This window comes from Adelges cooleyi, unplaced genomic scaffold (genome assembly GCF_023614345.1).
Source record: "Adelges cooleyi isolate 19-005CV unplaced genomic scaffold, UGA_ACOO_1.1 ACOO_flye_CR_arks_rails_tigmint_CR_PRNA_9, whole genome shotgun sequence".
Lineage (NCBI taxonomy): Eukaryota > Metazoa > Arthropoda > Insecta > Hemiptera > Adelgidae > Adelges > Adelges cooleyi.
Window position 1 is genome coordinate 10,785,928 of NW_026096579.1, and position 16,527 is coordinate 10,802,454.

Consider the following 16,527-nt stretch of genomic DNA (forward strand, 5'->3'; position numbering starts at 1 on the left):
CTTTACGTTCACAGAGGTTTACAGTGATGTAGCTTCTTATCGAAAATCAAATTTATAATTAATTAATTTAATTAATAATTTTTTTCTCAAATGAATTATGTAATAAATGCATTATATTAGACAAACATTTGGCTAATAAGATGCAGACGAAAATACTACAATATGGAATTTTAGGTAAGCGAATGTATACCCTGGTTTTAAGATATTTAACAATTAATTATCTCCTTCATCGTCTTTTTCTCCGGAATAATAATAATTACCAATGTTTTATTTATATATTTATGATAAACAATATATTTCCGGATGTACTTTTCCGGAACAAATAAAATAACAAAAGTTTCAAAGCTATTAATTCTAAATCCCAGCTCAAAATTGGTTTTCAACCAGTCGATATTTTTAGAAAAACTTTAAACATGATAAATACTAATTATATGTATAAAACAAATGCGCTCTCTTATATAGTTGCTAATTCAATTTGTAGTTATATACAAAATTGCCTATACTTTACTCCTTGATAAATTGGTGATATGGTTGGCGTCCTCTCAAGTTTGCGCCTAAAAAGAGAAATAATGAACATTTTTTAGGGAAGGTATTACCTAATTGAAAATAACGAGTGGTGAAATGGCAAATTTGATATTTTAAACAAAACTAAAAAAAAAATCTTGTATTTGATTCAAAATAATGGTTATAGAAAATGTAAAACAGCTGAGTCAAAATTATTGTACTTGCACGCGTTTTAAAGGTTTTGTATAATTTAAACGTAGATACTTATAAGGAGGTTAATTTAATTTTTAAAGAATTATAAAATCGGTTTCAGGAATAATGTAATAACCGTGTAATAATTGAACTCTTGCATTTTCTGTTAAGATAAATACTATACAAAAACAATGAATTAGTATGCATGTATTTTTTTTAACAACAGGTTATCATAAACGTGATTATTGTAATTAATAGGAACAAAACCTTTGCTACTATAATTAAATATCATAAATTAATGTGGATATGTATTATACATACATACAGCGTCATACGCAGAATTATCAATTAACCACGAAAAAGGTAAAAATCAAAATCGAACTATACGATTGGTATATTAATTCATTTATTATTATTGTATTATTCTTTTGCCAGTTTTGTAATCTTGATAAAACTGAAAAAAATGATTACGATATCAGCTTTTTTATCAAGCCAACTAAGTAATTATTTTCATTTGTATATTATATTTATAATAATTCGCTATTCGCTTTATTATCATGAATGGTAAGCTCTTGTATAATAATGGTAATGCTACCCACACGTGTACTTATTGTGGGGCCCAGTATTCTTCAATAAGTATTTAAATAAAGCAAAGTAAATAAATATTATAAATTATTAATTTCAATAACTTTTATTAAAATATTATCATCGCATTTATTTTTAATTAATAAGATTATAAATATGAAAAGATAAAATTTATGACATTTAGTAGAGGACAGATGGTAATTATTAATATTGATTAAAGATATTTTTGAGTGATATTAGAAAATATATTATTAACTGCCGTTTTACATAGCATTTAAATTTTAATCTGTACTAATGATGTACAAACATAAATTAAATTATACCTCATTAGAATTCTATTATAAAAATTAAAATTAAAATTAATCGGGTTTGTGCTAAAATTTAATATGTGTTTGTCTTTTCTACTAATAATCATAAATAATTTTCAATATAAAACACGTTACACAGATACGTTTTCAATAAAAAATATTTTGACCTTCTTTAGATCACTCGCATTGTGCATGTCCCATGTGTGATACAAACAATATAATAGATTCACACTATATATAGCAGTCTTTCTTAGGTTATCTAATAAATGCAAACCAGATGTATTGAAAATAATTTGATTAATCTAGATATTTCAAAAAAGAGCAGTAAAAATTTTTTTTTTGTAAATCGAGGAGTTACCAGGTTTCCTATAATAGTGTTTAGGAAATTTATAACTAAAACAATATTTTATAACATTAACTAATAAAAACACGACTCCACGAATAATTATCAACTTTTGAAAATGGTTTTAACATAAAATTATGTTCTCAAGACATTTTTTTATAGCAAGACATCATTTATACCCAAGCGGCCAGGTCAAATTCGATCACTAAACGTAAACTCATGAACGAGTAAGTCATAAAATAAAATTCTAGCACAACTAAACACACGACTGGCACACGACTACTGGATACAACACAGGGCGTGTCTTGTCAAAAAGACGGTCTGCAAGTAAACAATCAAATTATAATATCCTAATTATAGCCGAGTAATAAAAAACAATCGAAATCCAAAGTTATCTTTTAAAAAAGAGACGTAGGTATACTACATGAAAAACACATACGTATAAGATTTGTATTTACGTTTACATACATTCGACTGATTTTCTAGGACTTCTATAGTGACCCGTCACGATCAGGAAATTTGTACAGACGTTCTAAATTATTATTGTTATCTTACAACACAAAAATACAGCGGCGTAATCACCACTTCTTCTCTTCATGCTGAGTTCTACGTCTAACCGAGTACACGATCAACATTACTACTATACTATGCGCGGATGATAATTTATAATTAACTGTATCATACGTGATAAGGCCACAAGCATACTAATAATAACCAACTTGTTTATTTGAATCGGTTCTGAGCAGTTTTTCTTCAGTGTCCGTTCACAACTCAAGCCTGCCATATTATTATTTTTCCCCACCGATATTTTGCCAATAATATTATATAAGGGACGGAAAAATAACCCGAGAAGCAAAATTTACTTTTGGAACCCTTGTGTTCGTTTTATTCAAGTGCAAACTCAGACATACTTTTTTTAATTTCAAACAACGAAGTGCGCATGACTATTTTTGTTGCAATAATTTGAGTGTTTTTAAAATGGCGTGCGTCGATTCACTTCTTTCGCTTACACAAAGGCTCCTCAGACAAAAAAAGGTGAGTTAAATTGTCCGTGTTTCGTTTACCTAAACAAAACTCAAATGTAGTTGAGAAATTGGATTCCCGAATCACTTTGACCCTTTACCTAATAAGTTTTGAACGTTTTGAAAAATAGTTGTCTAAACAAAAATCATAACATTGACGTCGCGTTTCGTAAAACTCGACGCAAGTGTTCATTCATAAAATTTCATAATACAATTTTAGCTGTTAAAATAATGAAGTACATTTGTCTTGAGTTCCTTAACTGCAATTTAAACCCGTCTGATATAAACTGCGCAACAGTGAATCAATAACCTTTTTTGTACAAACCAAAAACGTTTTAATGGAAAAAGAAAAATGATATACGATTAATTTTATACTAGAATAAGAGGTTCCAAAGAACATCAGAACTACTAAAGTATTTACAGTGATATCGAGTTGTTTTAATTATAGTAAAAGGGTACTTGTTTCATATTATTTTAATATTTAAATAAATATCATTAGGAGGGTTAAAATCGGATGAAATAAAATAAATGTTGTGTTTGTATTTGCCTTTCAGACATGCAGAAAAGTGTTGAGTATTCAACATCTCTTGTCTAAAAGGAATCAGTCATCTGTATCGCATAGAGATTCGGATAAGGTAGGTCGGTCTACGGACATGATTTTTTTACATTAATGTCATCAATCACAGGTTTGTTGCGACAAACCACGTCATTGTTTTCTGGTAAGAGCCCAGAACACAATAGAATCACAAAGCTCGCATTATTATTATTAGTTTTAAACGTGCCAAGTCCCTAACGACCCACATTTATTTCATTAAATATACAGGTTACGTAGAAAAAAATTAAAAATGAGAGTAAGTGTGAACCCCTTAAAACGTGTTGATTCTAAGTTTAAAAAGCCATCAAGATTGTGTTTGCTAAACAGTTCTTAATTTTAGACACAATGGTACGAATCTGAAATCGATATCACGTTGTCTAAATCATCAAAGTTGAAAGAAAACGGCATCAACATCATAAAAAGCGGAGCCAACATCAAATTCGGTACGATATTTACAGACCACATGCTCAAAATATCCTACGATAAACATGCCGGTGGCTGGCAAAAACCATACATTACACCCATGGAACACCTTAGCTTTCATCCAGCAGCCAAAGTTCTTCATTACGCTACTGAGGTGAGAATGAGACGTCTAAATAAAAAAAATACAAGTACATAAGTACCTATACACAGCGTGATCCATTTAACGTAACATACCCGTTTTCTCTAAAAATACTTTTGATTTTGTAGATTTTCTTTTTGGAAACATTTTAGTTAATGTTATTTTACATTATTCAAATTTCAATATTTTTTGGCAAACTAAAACTCTATCATGTTTTGGAATTTAAATGGTAACATGCCTAATTTAATTAACTTTTTAAATACTTTTAAAGTTTAAAATTTTAAATGGGAGGAAGGGTAGTATTATTTTTATCAGCGCACATTACTCAACCGCACTCCACTTCCCGTCCTAAATTTTAACTTTAGAAATAATTATTCAGAACTAGTTATCGGCCATTTAATATTTTCAGCAAATAATTCTTAACTTTAAAAGGTAATAACTGTAATTGACTGTACACTTTATTATTTAAGTTTAAAGTTGATAGAGCTCTGAAAAATACTATGAACAAATAGATGAATATTTATATATTTTGTAATGTTATAAAATAACATAAACAAGTATTACTTCATTAAGAAAAACTAAAAAACTGCATTTTTTGAGATATCTGGTGAGTCTTATGTTAAACGGATTACTCTGAGTTATTATGTTGATATTTCATATTACAACAGTTAACGGTCATACTCAACGAGGTATGAAACATTTGATGAATTAAACAACATTTTTTTAAGAAATATTTTACATTAATAAGTAATAAAGAAATACCTCTGACGTACCCAACTATAAGTTAATATCGATGGTTAAATATGATTTTGTAAAAAAAAAACCCATTTTCTAACCCATTATTACTAATTATAAATTAATACAAATAAAAAATACAAGAAATACTAATTAATATTATATTTGCAGATTTATACATTTGCAAGTTCGTTAATAAAATTCCTCATATTTATCACTTCAGAAACTAGGTCATCTTTATCATGTAGGTTCTATGTTTTTGTAGAAAATAATAGATTATCTATTGAATTGACGTACACATTACAATATTTCCTTATATACAGTAAAATAACTTTAAGTAGGATATAACTTTGTCGGCGATTTCAACATAAATTATGATTGTACACGAATTTAATGTACAATTAAAATGTAAGCTATTTTTAAAACGTCTATTACACTATTACTGAGACGCTTCATGTTTACAATCGGCTTACAGTGTATGCATCATAATGGCATTATACTCGTTAACATTATTCCCTCGTAACACATATTTTATTTAGAAATCATGTAAAATGTATTATAGTATTGTACTAGCCTTTGTATAGTTTCTATGACTGTGAAAACGTACTATTTTAGTATAGGTAAATAGTTCATAGGTCATTGCCCGACTATACGCTTCGAATAAATTATAGATAATACTATTAAAATACAACTGTAACAGGTATACCATGTGAGTTGTGACTATAAAAATGATACACTACTCGAGTTTTCTGTTTTCGTCATAAATTAAAACAGTTGTAACATGCTCGCAACACTCTTAAAACAATCCTTTAGATTCGTCCGTTACTAAGAGTATTAATGAGGATAGAAAAAAACAATTTTTTTGGCACGTTCAAACTCTAGTTAATAATACAATCATTGTTTTATGTTTTAAATCGTTTTTGTCTATCACTCGCGATGGCGTATGTTGAACCTAACGTCAGTATAGGTGAAAATTTACTCGGAACACCGACATGAATATCATAATATTGTTTTCCATTAATAAAGTAAAAGTGTCAATGTTTTTTAATTTATTAAGAAGTGTTTAATAATAATAATATACACTAGTATTACGTGAAATTTGTGTTATAATATAATATCCCTTTTTTTTTTTTTGAAGGGGTAGCCTTTTCTTACAAATTATGTAACTCAATCTTTGACGTTAGTTTTTTTTTTTCAACTAGGTGTTTGAAGGCATGAAAGCTTACAGATCGGTTCGGGGACACATGACCTTGTTTAGGCCGGAACTGAACCTCGAGCGGCTTAATTCGTCGGCCCAACGAGCCGGTCTACCACAAATCGACGCCGACGTGTTGCTTAAGTACATCGAACGGCTAATAATGATCGATAACGAGTGGCTCCCCATTTCCGCACCACTCAGTTTGTACATTAGGCCTAACCTGGTCGGCACCGACGTGAGTAAAGATGCGTTTAGACCGTTTGGATCATTTAGATGTGATATTATTTCGTGTGTCTATCGACAGGGCACCCTCGGGGTCGGAGTGACGGAAAAAGCTTTGCTGTACGTGATCATGTGCACGGTTGGTCCATACTTCTCCAGTAAATTCAAGTCCGTGCGACTGATGGCCAATCCCAACTTTATCAGAGCCTGGCCGGGAGGCAGTGGCGACAAGAAAATGGGTGCTAATTATGCTTCCGCGTTGTATCCACAGGTGAACCACTTGTTAATAAAAAAATCGAAAAACAACTTTTTATTATAATAGCATATTACCGATAAAATATATTCCCGTTGAAAATATGTGCATAATACGACGATAACGCATGTTCGAACAACTAGGTTTATCAAACTCGCTATTATCTATCGCTTAATAAAAATAATTGTATACATGGTATACATGGTATACATGGTAATTAATTCATTTAATACAAAAATATATTAAAACGTTTATTATAATTATCATCAAATTACAACACCTAGTATAAAGAAAATTTTAAAACTACACCGATATAGATACACTCTCAATCTATCTAAATATGCTATAACAAACATTATTTTATTTTATTGACTCTACAAATAAGCATGTTTTACAACTTGTGAAAGTATAATAAAAAATGTAACTATTTATAATTAGATCATCGGCAAATGTTTGGTTTTGTTTTTCACGTCATATTGACGTATTTAAAATAGAAATATTACAATATTATTATTTAACGAGTGACAGGAAACGATTCTGTACTTTCGATAGTAACAGGGAACTATATCAATATTGACTATCCAGCACATATAAATCATGTCAGATACACGGGTCCGAGCTAAAGATGAGTAATGCGAGAAAATTATTATTAAACGATCAAAACAACACTGGCGCATCAATGATTGTCTTAGATAGTCGAGATTCTATTAAAACAGTTTCCGAACAATAGATGCTTTCAATTATTATTCTTTTCGTCTTCCGTATAGTTTCTCGAATATATTCGTCACGGGTTTAAATTAATTTGTGTATTGTAATACTCGCTTAATGAATTAATCGAAAATTATATATATATATATATATATTCGGTAGTTTCCCGGAAGCGCCCTAAACTTTATGTGAAGAAAACTCTAAACGGTATTGTGTGTAGATGAAGGCGACCACGGTGGCGACGATAACAGAACAACAACAATGGGTTGCTTTAACGTCGGTGTATGTACGTGTGTGTGTGTGTGTATATATTTTATTATGAAAGTTATTGCTCAAGAGATAAACGATCGAACTTCGCGTTTCTCTAAAAGGTTATATCCGCGCACGTCGGATCGCCGTTACTTGTTATATTAGGTACTAACTATTAATATATTAAACGAATACAGAACTTTTTTTAACTTGTGGGGCGATTCCTCCGCCGACGAGATCTAACTCAACGCGAAACTTGTGCAATATTTTCAGAAATTAGCGTTGGAATGCGGTTGTCATCAGTTGTTGTGGTTGTTCGGCGAAGACAGACAGATCACCGAGGCCGGTACCATGAACGTGTTCATATTCTACAAAAATCAAAACGGAGGTGAGAAAAACATCCGTTTTATATTTTTTTCCCCCATTAGACTTCGTCGTTTTGAAGTAAGCGTAGGTATCATACCTTGGTACATGTGTAGTACAAAATTCGCCTTATCTATTGTCAAATATAAGCACACATTATGGATTTAATATATAAGCGTGTCGGCGAATAGCGAGATGAATGACCGTGTAAGGAAAACACAATTTCATGCCAAACTGTAAGGCAAGAAGGTTAAACTCTCCTTGTCAATTCATGAAATTTTCCTAGAAAGTAAAAAAAATAAATACATATTACATAATATCTAAGATATACAGAACTTTAAACGTCTTAACAACTCGCAGAAAAAAAACTTGATTACGCTAATTCCTAGGAAGAGTAAAATAAAACGATATTATCTAAAAGTGTTTTATCAATTTGTGTATTTGTTAGTGTCCAAAAAGTGTTATTGAGCTAATTGAATTAATATAGAAAATAATTAATAAATTGTAACACAACATGACGTATAAGAGAGGTGGTTCTAGTTCATAGACAGAAAGATATAGATATAATATTATTTATTATAGTATAGAATAATGTTTTTTTTCTAATACCAACCCGATAATAATATACTATGGCTTACGTGGGTTTTACAGAAAAAGTATTGTGTACGCCGCCACTGAACGGACTCATATTACCAGGCATCACCAGACGGACCGTCTTAGACTTAACCCGACAGTGGGACGAATTCATTGTCGAAGAGAGAAATTTCACAATGGCCGAGCTCATCGAACTTAACCAGAACAAAAAAGTAATTTAAAAGAACCGTATTTATTCGCAATCTGGTAAATTAGTCAAGTCGAAACTATATAACGCCAGAGACAAAAGCTTGTACTTCCATTGTTACACAATCGATTCAATTAGGCTTCGATTGTTTAAAACAATTCAAATTCTTTATTAATTAGATCTAAGATAAAGGTTATTCGGAGATAAAAGTTTTAAATGATACACAGAACGTTCAAATGTTAATTATTGTAATTTATCAACCAATCAGCTTTAGACATGATGCAAATAGTATTGACGATCTGTAAAGCCCTTTATCTAAAACACACATCATGAATACCAAATTGTTTTTAACGAATTTAACTTATGTTTCTCGTATACCATTCAGCTCCACGCATTTCAATAGTGATACTGATAAACTTCATATAATCGACCGATTGATTGCATTAACATGATTATTCAGTTCAAAGAAAATAATTTTAATCATGCCAAAAACCTAAACTGATGAGCTGTTTATCTCCCCGAGTGCATCATATTATAAAAATATAGTTTATTTGATTATTATGTATTGTACTGCTTTAGTCACGATCCATGGGTATTTTGTTACATCATTCAACAGTATCGTGATGTTGTTGCCGTAGATTCTTTTGTATGGCTTATCAATTGATAATTGTACTTCTATTAAAACGAGCAACAAGTTTTACAATTTTGTTAACTCTATAACTTTAACAAATTGTTCGTATTTATTAGACACTCTTTGAGAATATCAATAAATAGCCCAAAATTTAAAAATATTGGCACTCAAATTAAACTCTACTACTCTTGTAGTAAACTTCTGATTTTTGTTTAAACACTTACAAATTGAATTACAACAACGACTATATCAGCCTAAAAATTTGTTTTTTTTATTTCTTATCTGTTTTTGGTACTTATTAATTTATCAACTATTGTTAGAAAAATAATTTCGTGATAACAATATGTAATTAAATTAATTTAAACTATGACGTTATTGCTATAATACAGTTACTCGAAGTGTTCGGAAGCGGCACTGCTGCGGTTATCAGTCCAGTGTCATCTATACTATACGAGGGAGAGGATATACACCTAACCACTACCGATTTACCGGACCCTCTACACGTCAGACTATTCAAAGCCATAACAGATATCCAGTATGGCATTATCGAACACCCATGGGCTAAGACACTTAACGAGAGACCTCAACTATGTGAGAAACAAGCGTTTACCAATTTATATTAATCCAATGAGTTATTAGCTCAAGGAGCTTTTTTCTTCTGTTAACTGTTTTTTTTTTATTTGTTGATATTATTGTTATATTTTTTTAATTTTAATACTACGATACCTATAATTATTGTTTGTTTACTCAAAACGCGTTATGTTGACGAAAAAAAAGATACCAAAGAATACAAAAAGTTTCGAATGAAACGATTATAAACTAGATTTATAAAGAATCCAGTAATATATTTATTAATTTTTAAAAAAACGGTGATATTTGTAATAAAATTGTGTATGTTATTTAAAGTAAAACAACGTTTTATTCGTCTTATCGTTTGCGAATTTTGCTTTTGACAAAAAAATCGTAATTCTTACTATGACGTGAGCATGTTACAAAACATCTTGATGTTTTGCACTATTTAGCGTTTGTAAAAGATTGGCAAAAATCCGTTATTAAAATAAAAAACTTAAGTTTAAAACTTCGTACTGCAATATCATAACGCAGTGTTTGTCTATTTATCAGACGTTTTAAGCCGTAAGCAGCTAACTCGCCCGTTGTAAAACATTATTGTGTTCAAAACTTAAGTTATGAGATTCCTCATCTTGGCCGGTCGAAATTAGTTTTAGTTAATCAACAGAGATGGCAATCCGTCACTCACAAACATCTTGTTTTCAAAAGGGGTATCCATGAGAAAACCCATTCCTTGCACTTGTATAATTATTTATTTATTGAATATTGACGCCTCTTTGGGGCAAAAGTACAAATAATAATTGTACATAGACAAACCATACAAATAAACAGAAATTACAAGTCGTAAACATAATAAAGGTTAAAATGCAAGACTGGAAAAAATGGTTCCAAAGTAAAAGATAAGTGATGTGAAATATTTAAAACAATAGTTATATAATTTACTAACGTTTTATGGGTCGATGAGACAAATCGTTTTTCGTGCACACAATTAGATTAAAATGGTGAAACGGCATTTTAATCCTTTTTTTAATGTATAGCATTTCATATAATATTATTAAAAAAAAAAGTAGCACGTCCAAAACTCTTACAGAGAGCCATAAAGGCTAGTAATTAATTTTATATTACTTAATTAAAAATTGTGCTTGCAGTAACATTTAATAAAACAATACTAAATACTATTTAAAATGCTGTGTATGTAATCATAAATGCATAAAGTATAGAAAGGTTAGAAGGGATACAATTATACTAAACACCCAAACAAATTTAAAATTATGATAATGTCGAGTTAAGTTATTAATCTGTCCTAAACTTTATTTTATTAAAAATTAAATATCATGTTCCATGCACTATAGCTTCTTAACATTTTAGTGAGCATAAAAAAGAAAAAACACCAGATTCCATGATCATTAGGATGAATGCTATAGCAATATTGGTGATAAAAAAAGTATTATAACTTTTTTAAAAAATATATCAGCACAAAATAATGTGTTGAATTTGAAAAGTTTGTTAATTTTGGTTGTGTAAGAAAAGATTACAGCTTTATTTGTTTTAAAGCCTGCTTTCTCATTACCAGTGATCTATGCTATAACCATAGTTTTGTAAAGTATGTATATATATTGTAATTTATATGTTGTATATGAGTATATGATTTTATTTAAAACACTCATTTGAAAAATGAAACCTAGTGCCAAAACCACTTCTCTTTATATATTAAGCTTTGAATGAAAATCTCAGTTTAAGTGCTCAAGTTTAAATTGAATACAGCAATAATATTGGTGGTTTGAATCAAAATTTGTTTGAATAGGATTTTTTAGGGTAAGACGAAGGGTAAAAGTCTCGGTGGAACATTTAAAGTTTATGTTTCATTATATTGGATAAAAGGCTTTGTCAAGAAGTTTTGCTGACAATTAAAATTAATTTCCAATCATTTAAGCTCAAAGTAGACGACAATAACTTTCATGTCACTATTATTACAACAATAGTTTTAATAACTACAGTGATAACTATTACGGATAAATGTTACGGTTTTACAAGAAAATATGACCATAAAAATGAATAGCGAAAACCGTAGAAAATGAATAGTCACAAATGAGTTCGTTGGTTGAAATATGAACCGGTCACGGATATTTGTCCAAACACTATTACCCACAATGGAGATGACAGAATCGTCAACATGCAGGAAATGCGGAGAAGAGGAGAAAAATTCTCACCATGTGTAATTACGTGTGATTATGCGGCTCTCTTATCTGCGGATTTTTGATATTGCAAAAGATTTTTCCATTGGACTGTGTATTCTAGTTGGTAAAGTTGCATATACAAGCAAGTTGCTTGCGCATTCTAATTACCTGTTATTAAAACGTTTCAGTTTTCTTCGCGTTGAATTCCGCTTAGCCGCCTAGTATAATTACACGCCGCCGACTCTGACGACACTCGAAAGTAATTGACATCATTTATCACCCGGTCCGAATATATAATTAACGACAACGCTGTTTACGTCATTCCCGCGAGCAACATCACCAGACGGACAAATATTTTCTCAAGTACAATCTGATTCCGACGAAATGCCAGGTGACGACAAATCCATCAGCTATCTGCATTGTTGTCGACAACTCGCACCGGCCTCAACCCCAACTGGGAAACGACAATCATTTCCCGGTATAATGCAAATGTATTTCCGGTAAACCGGACGATATAAATATTTTAATACACCCGGGCGTTGTTTAATTTCAATTGCACGGACATTAGACTCGACACCTTATTGAATATGGAAAGCCGTTTGACCATAAGCGCCATGGCGTAACGGTAAAACGGAAAGGTTTAACTTTGTCAGTATGCATTCATAATATAGGTATAAGTGTGTGTATGTGTGTGTGTGTGTGCTAAGTACGGATAAACTCGGATTAAAAATAAACTCCAACTACTTAAATGTACAGCTCAATATAAATGGTTTTTTTTTAAACATTAAACAAATTCTACCTTTCGTCTATTTATTCCCATCTAGATGCTACTTAAATGGTTTATCAAGGAATTTTAATTTTGGTAGCAAAAACAAGCCTAATTACATAATATAATTAATTACATGCACACCACCTGAAATTTTTCCAATGATTGCACTGTATAACAAGATCTTGGAACAAGATCCAAAGTTCAGTAATAAATTAATGTTCAGTAATTTATTATTAATTATGTTCAGTAATTAAATTAATAATTACTTTCGATAAAGATGAGTTGAAATTTAGTTATATTGTTTTATGTTATACAATTTATTCAATCAAAAGGAAATGATACTACGGCTACAAAACATATTAAGATAAAAAATTAATGAATAAATAGTCATTATATGATCGATACTGGATACCGAAACCATATCTGTACAGTTTACACCGATTGGGTATTAAAAATGTCGTATCTAAATACTACCTATACGCTATTTGAACAGCTGAGTGGAAAAGGAATAATATTCCTCAACACCCAATTTCTGAAAATTAAATAAAACTGTTTAAATCCTCTATATAATTTATATAGGAATTATATAATTCCTGCCTTAATTTATAAAATAAGTTTCAATAGAATATAAAATATTATCCTTTATACGCCAAAAATATGAGTCTACCTTACAGCTACAAAATGACTATCTCACATATCTCTATTTTTCGTATTTTTGGAATTTTATTCTTTTTCCACTCAGCCGTTAGTTTTGCTCTACGATGCGATGATTTAATTGAAAGTTATAGAGCAAAATATTTAACTTTTTTTTTTTTTTTAATTTGTCGCCCTCCGTTAAGTCTTAATCGTACAATATTTTAGGGAAGACAAACGCCCGGTCCTCTCCACCACTCGTTGATGTCGGAGTAATGCTTTGGCGGATGGTTTTCGTCGTGTAACATGGTGCAAAGACGACAGTAAAACATTGTATTAGTTACGCCGGAAATCACTTCCCCGGTGCCTTGCCATTTGAAGTATTCGTTGTACAGGGTGTCGTTTCGGTCCAATTCGTGTAGATAAGCGGCCAATCGTTGAGGTGATTCGAAGTCGTCGACGTGTATGAACGAATGTTTGGGCGCCACCAACTCGTAGTGCTTTTTGGGCGCTCCCAGAACAACGGGGAGCACGTCGTGGCTAGAAAGTAAAACCACAGAATAGAATATAAAAGCAGAGAAGGGTCACTGTGTGTAAATAATTGGTGTATTCTGTGCATAGTTACAAATAAAACTACTAGAATATGCGCTCACTAGAAAGACAACGCGAACAACTTTTCGGTAATGTAGTACGAACAGCGTGAATTCTCGAAAGCCAAGTAAAACTTATAAGATTTTTGCAACATGGTAGCACATAGGTCTGCCTCTGATCTGGGACATATCAACGGACCACATTCACCAAAAATGTCGACCGGTATGTACTTGGCCAACTCGTTGGCGTATTCTAATCGATCGCTGTTTGCATTGCAGTTCGAGACGAACCAAGCGACCTGTCTGGTTTTCCCCTGAGCGAAGTTCCTCGTAGAAGGCGACGGGGACAGCCTTTGCATCTCCCGTTCGTCGTACTTGTACCAGTACGCGTAAGGATTCGGTATGTCGCTGTCCATCCGGTAAACGGCCGTCCAGTTAAACATGTCTCGATCGGTGTCCGGGATTACTGTGTTCGAGTACGGTGCTTCGGTATAATAAATAATCCAAATCTGAAAAAAAGTAAAATAAAAAACAACCATAAATCCTCATAATCGCTCATGATAATACCTTGCCGGTAGATAGTAATGCCCGGTAATTGTTAGTTTTTGAAGAGTAAAAATTGATGACAAATGCACGGGTGTGATAGAAGCTTTTTTTTTAAAAAAAAATATGAGTTGTGTGTATTAACATTCAAATGATTGCTGTTCGAGGTCACGAACAAGACTTCCAAAGCTAACATTAAGTATTAATAGTTGTGTGTACAATTTACTCGTACTGTGTAAATTTATAAATTGCATTAGATGTCCTCGTAAAATAATAAATAACTGATGAATGGTTCTTGGAAATAGAAATAAAGCCAATTTGTTTTTTTACAGAACGCTAGTAAACTTACTAACTTGATTTGGATTCCTTTTATGTTGAGGTCGCTCGTAACTATGTCTGAATAGTATAGCATCAGCTGTTGGCGCCAAAGATTTGTCAACAGTAAGTGAGCATCTGCTCACTGGACAATCTAAGAACTCTCCTTGATCAAGTCTAGGTATCTCCCAATCACTGCCAATTCCATTATAGAGCAAAATAGTTTTTAGTTTTGCTGTTTCTTTTTTGTAGGTATCCGGCACGTACAAAATTTGTTCTATTATCCTGTCGCCGTAAGGCAGTTCTTCTGGCCATACCAAACGCTTACTTGTACTTTTTGCCCGAAGTCTGTTCATGACGTCTTCTGCAAATGTCAATTAAAAATTGTAATGAATGAATAATAAAAATCTGTTAATTTACTAAGCAAATCGAACCATTTAATCTCCAGGGATTTTTGAAAGTGACCTAGAAACAACACAAGTTTTTAATTTAGCATGAAAATTAGATTTTTCAGTAAATAATGATCTTAACATTTAATTAATATTTCGCAATGTTTAATTATACATAACACTAACGTTGCTATTGAAGCTAATCCTTGGGCTAAACAAGGATTAGGAACGCGTTACGGCTGAAATGTATCTATTGTTTCTTATCCTATCCAAACAGTTTTCGGAAAGATTTTTTCTGGAAAGTTTTATTTTTGATAGATTAAGGAAGTGGGAATGCATGGGTCATCCGCTATTGATAAATACTACATTCATGATAAATGATAACATTACATTCATAACATACACCACTTCTTTTTTATCTATCTCAACTTCAACAACGCCGTACGTCCGTCACACTTATATATTTTATAACTATCATTAATTAAAGTTATTAAATAAACCGCGAGATTTGTAACTCATAAATTATAAACAAGCGAATAATTTATTAAATGTTTTAAAATACATACTTCATAGCTTTGAGTTTGGTGAAAAATCCTTAAAACCACCAAACATAAAAAAATTATCACACCGATACATACAAGTCGTCGCACTATTAACGGCTGTCGTGCAATGCATTTACAAAATGATCCCATCGCACTTAGATTGTAATAAGATGGCTAATACCTATGCCCTAACAATTGGAATTAAAATGTTCAAAAAATCATTGTATATGCTCTGAAATACTGTAAAATCTTTAGTTGAACAAAAATCACATACGCCACCACTTCACGAACAAAATCGACTATTTATGGAAAGTCGACTAGTGGACTATTTAAGTTCACTGTATCGCACTTGTTATTTGTACAACTGTGGATTTTAGGGAACGCAAACCTCTACCGACCTAACACGCTGTGTAATGGTGCTTAAAACATAATCGTACATAAGTTTAGTTAGTTTGTATTTCACAGGTGTAGGTATACACACAATACCAGTAATTAACATTGAGTGAGTAGAACAATTCAGCGTCATAAATATGTATATAAAAGTGCTTTGTAATTTATACACTTTGTAAAAGTTCAAGTTGACACACGTATCAGCATTAGGTGACAATGGGCACAAGTTTAGAAGGACGAATGTTAGTATAAATGAATGACTGAAATGCTCTGTATACCATTCGTGTATGCATTAACGTTTACAAAACTTCAGTCCGCAATTTATATCAATAATTTAGATACTAAGTAGCAGTATAAT

General features: G+C 31.4%; 2 protein-coding genes across 2 annotated transcripts; one reads left to right on the forward strand and one right to left on the reverse strand.

Moving 5' to 3' along the window:
• Positions 1 to 2,603: 2,603 nt before the first annotated feature.
• Positions 2,604 to 10,130, forward strand: LOC126846754 (branched-chain-amino-acid aminotransferase, cytosolic). The gene is made up of 8 exons (XM_050586542.1): positions 2,604 to 2,967; positions 3,509 to 3,589; positions 3,890 to 4,126; positions 6,049 to 6,279; positions 6,349 to 6,537; positions 7,750 to 7,864; positions 8,491 to 8,645; positions 9,641 to 10,130. Exons 1-8 carry the CDS (start codon positions 2,911 to 2,913, stop codon positions 9,872 to 9,874), a joined length of 1,299 nt encoding a protein of 432 aa, XP_050442499.1. The 5' UTR covers positions 2,604 to 2,910; the 3' UTR covers positions 9,875 to 10,130.
• A 3,407-nt stretch (positions 10,131 to 13,537) lies between these two features.
• Positions 13,538 to 16,182, reverse strand: LOC126846437 (glycoprotein 3-alpha-L-fucosyltransferase A-like). Its single transcript, XM_050585828.1, has 5 exons — positions 15,804 to 16,182; positions 15,283 to 15,313; positions 14,887 to 15,212; positions 14,054 to 14,499; positions 13,538 to 13,940 (listed from the first exon to the last, which is right to left on the reverse strand). Exons 1-5 carry the CDS (start codon positions 15,927 to 15,929, stop codon positions 13,625 to 13,627), a joined length of 1,245 nt encoding a protein of 414 aa, XP_050441785.1. The 5' UTR covers positions 15,930 to 16,182; the 3' UTR covers positions 13,538 to 13,624.
• Between the last annotated feature and the right edge of the window lie 345 nt (positions 16,183 to 16,527).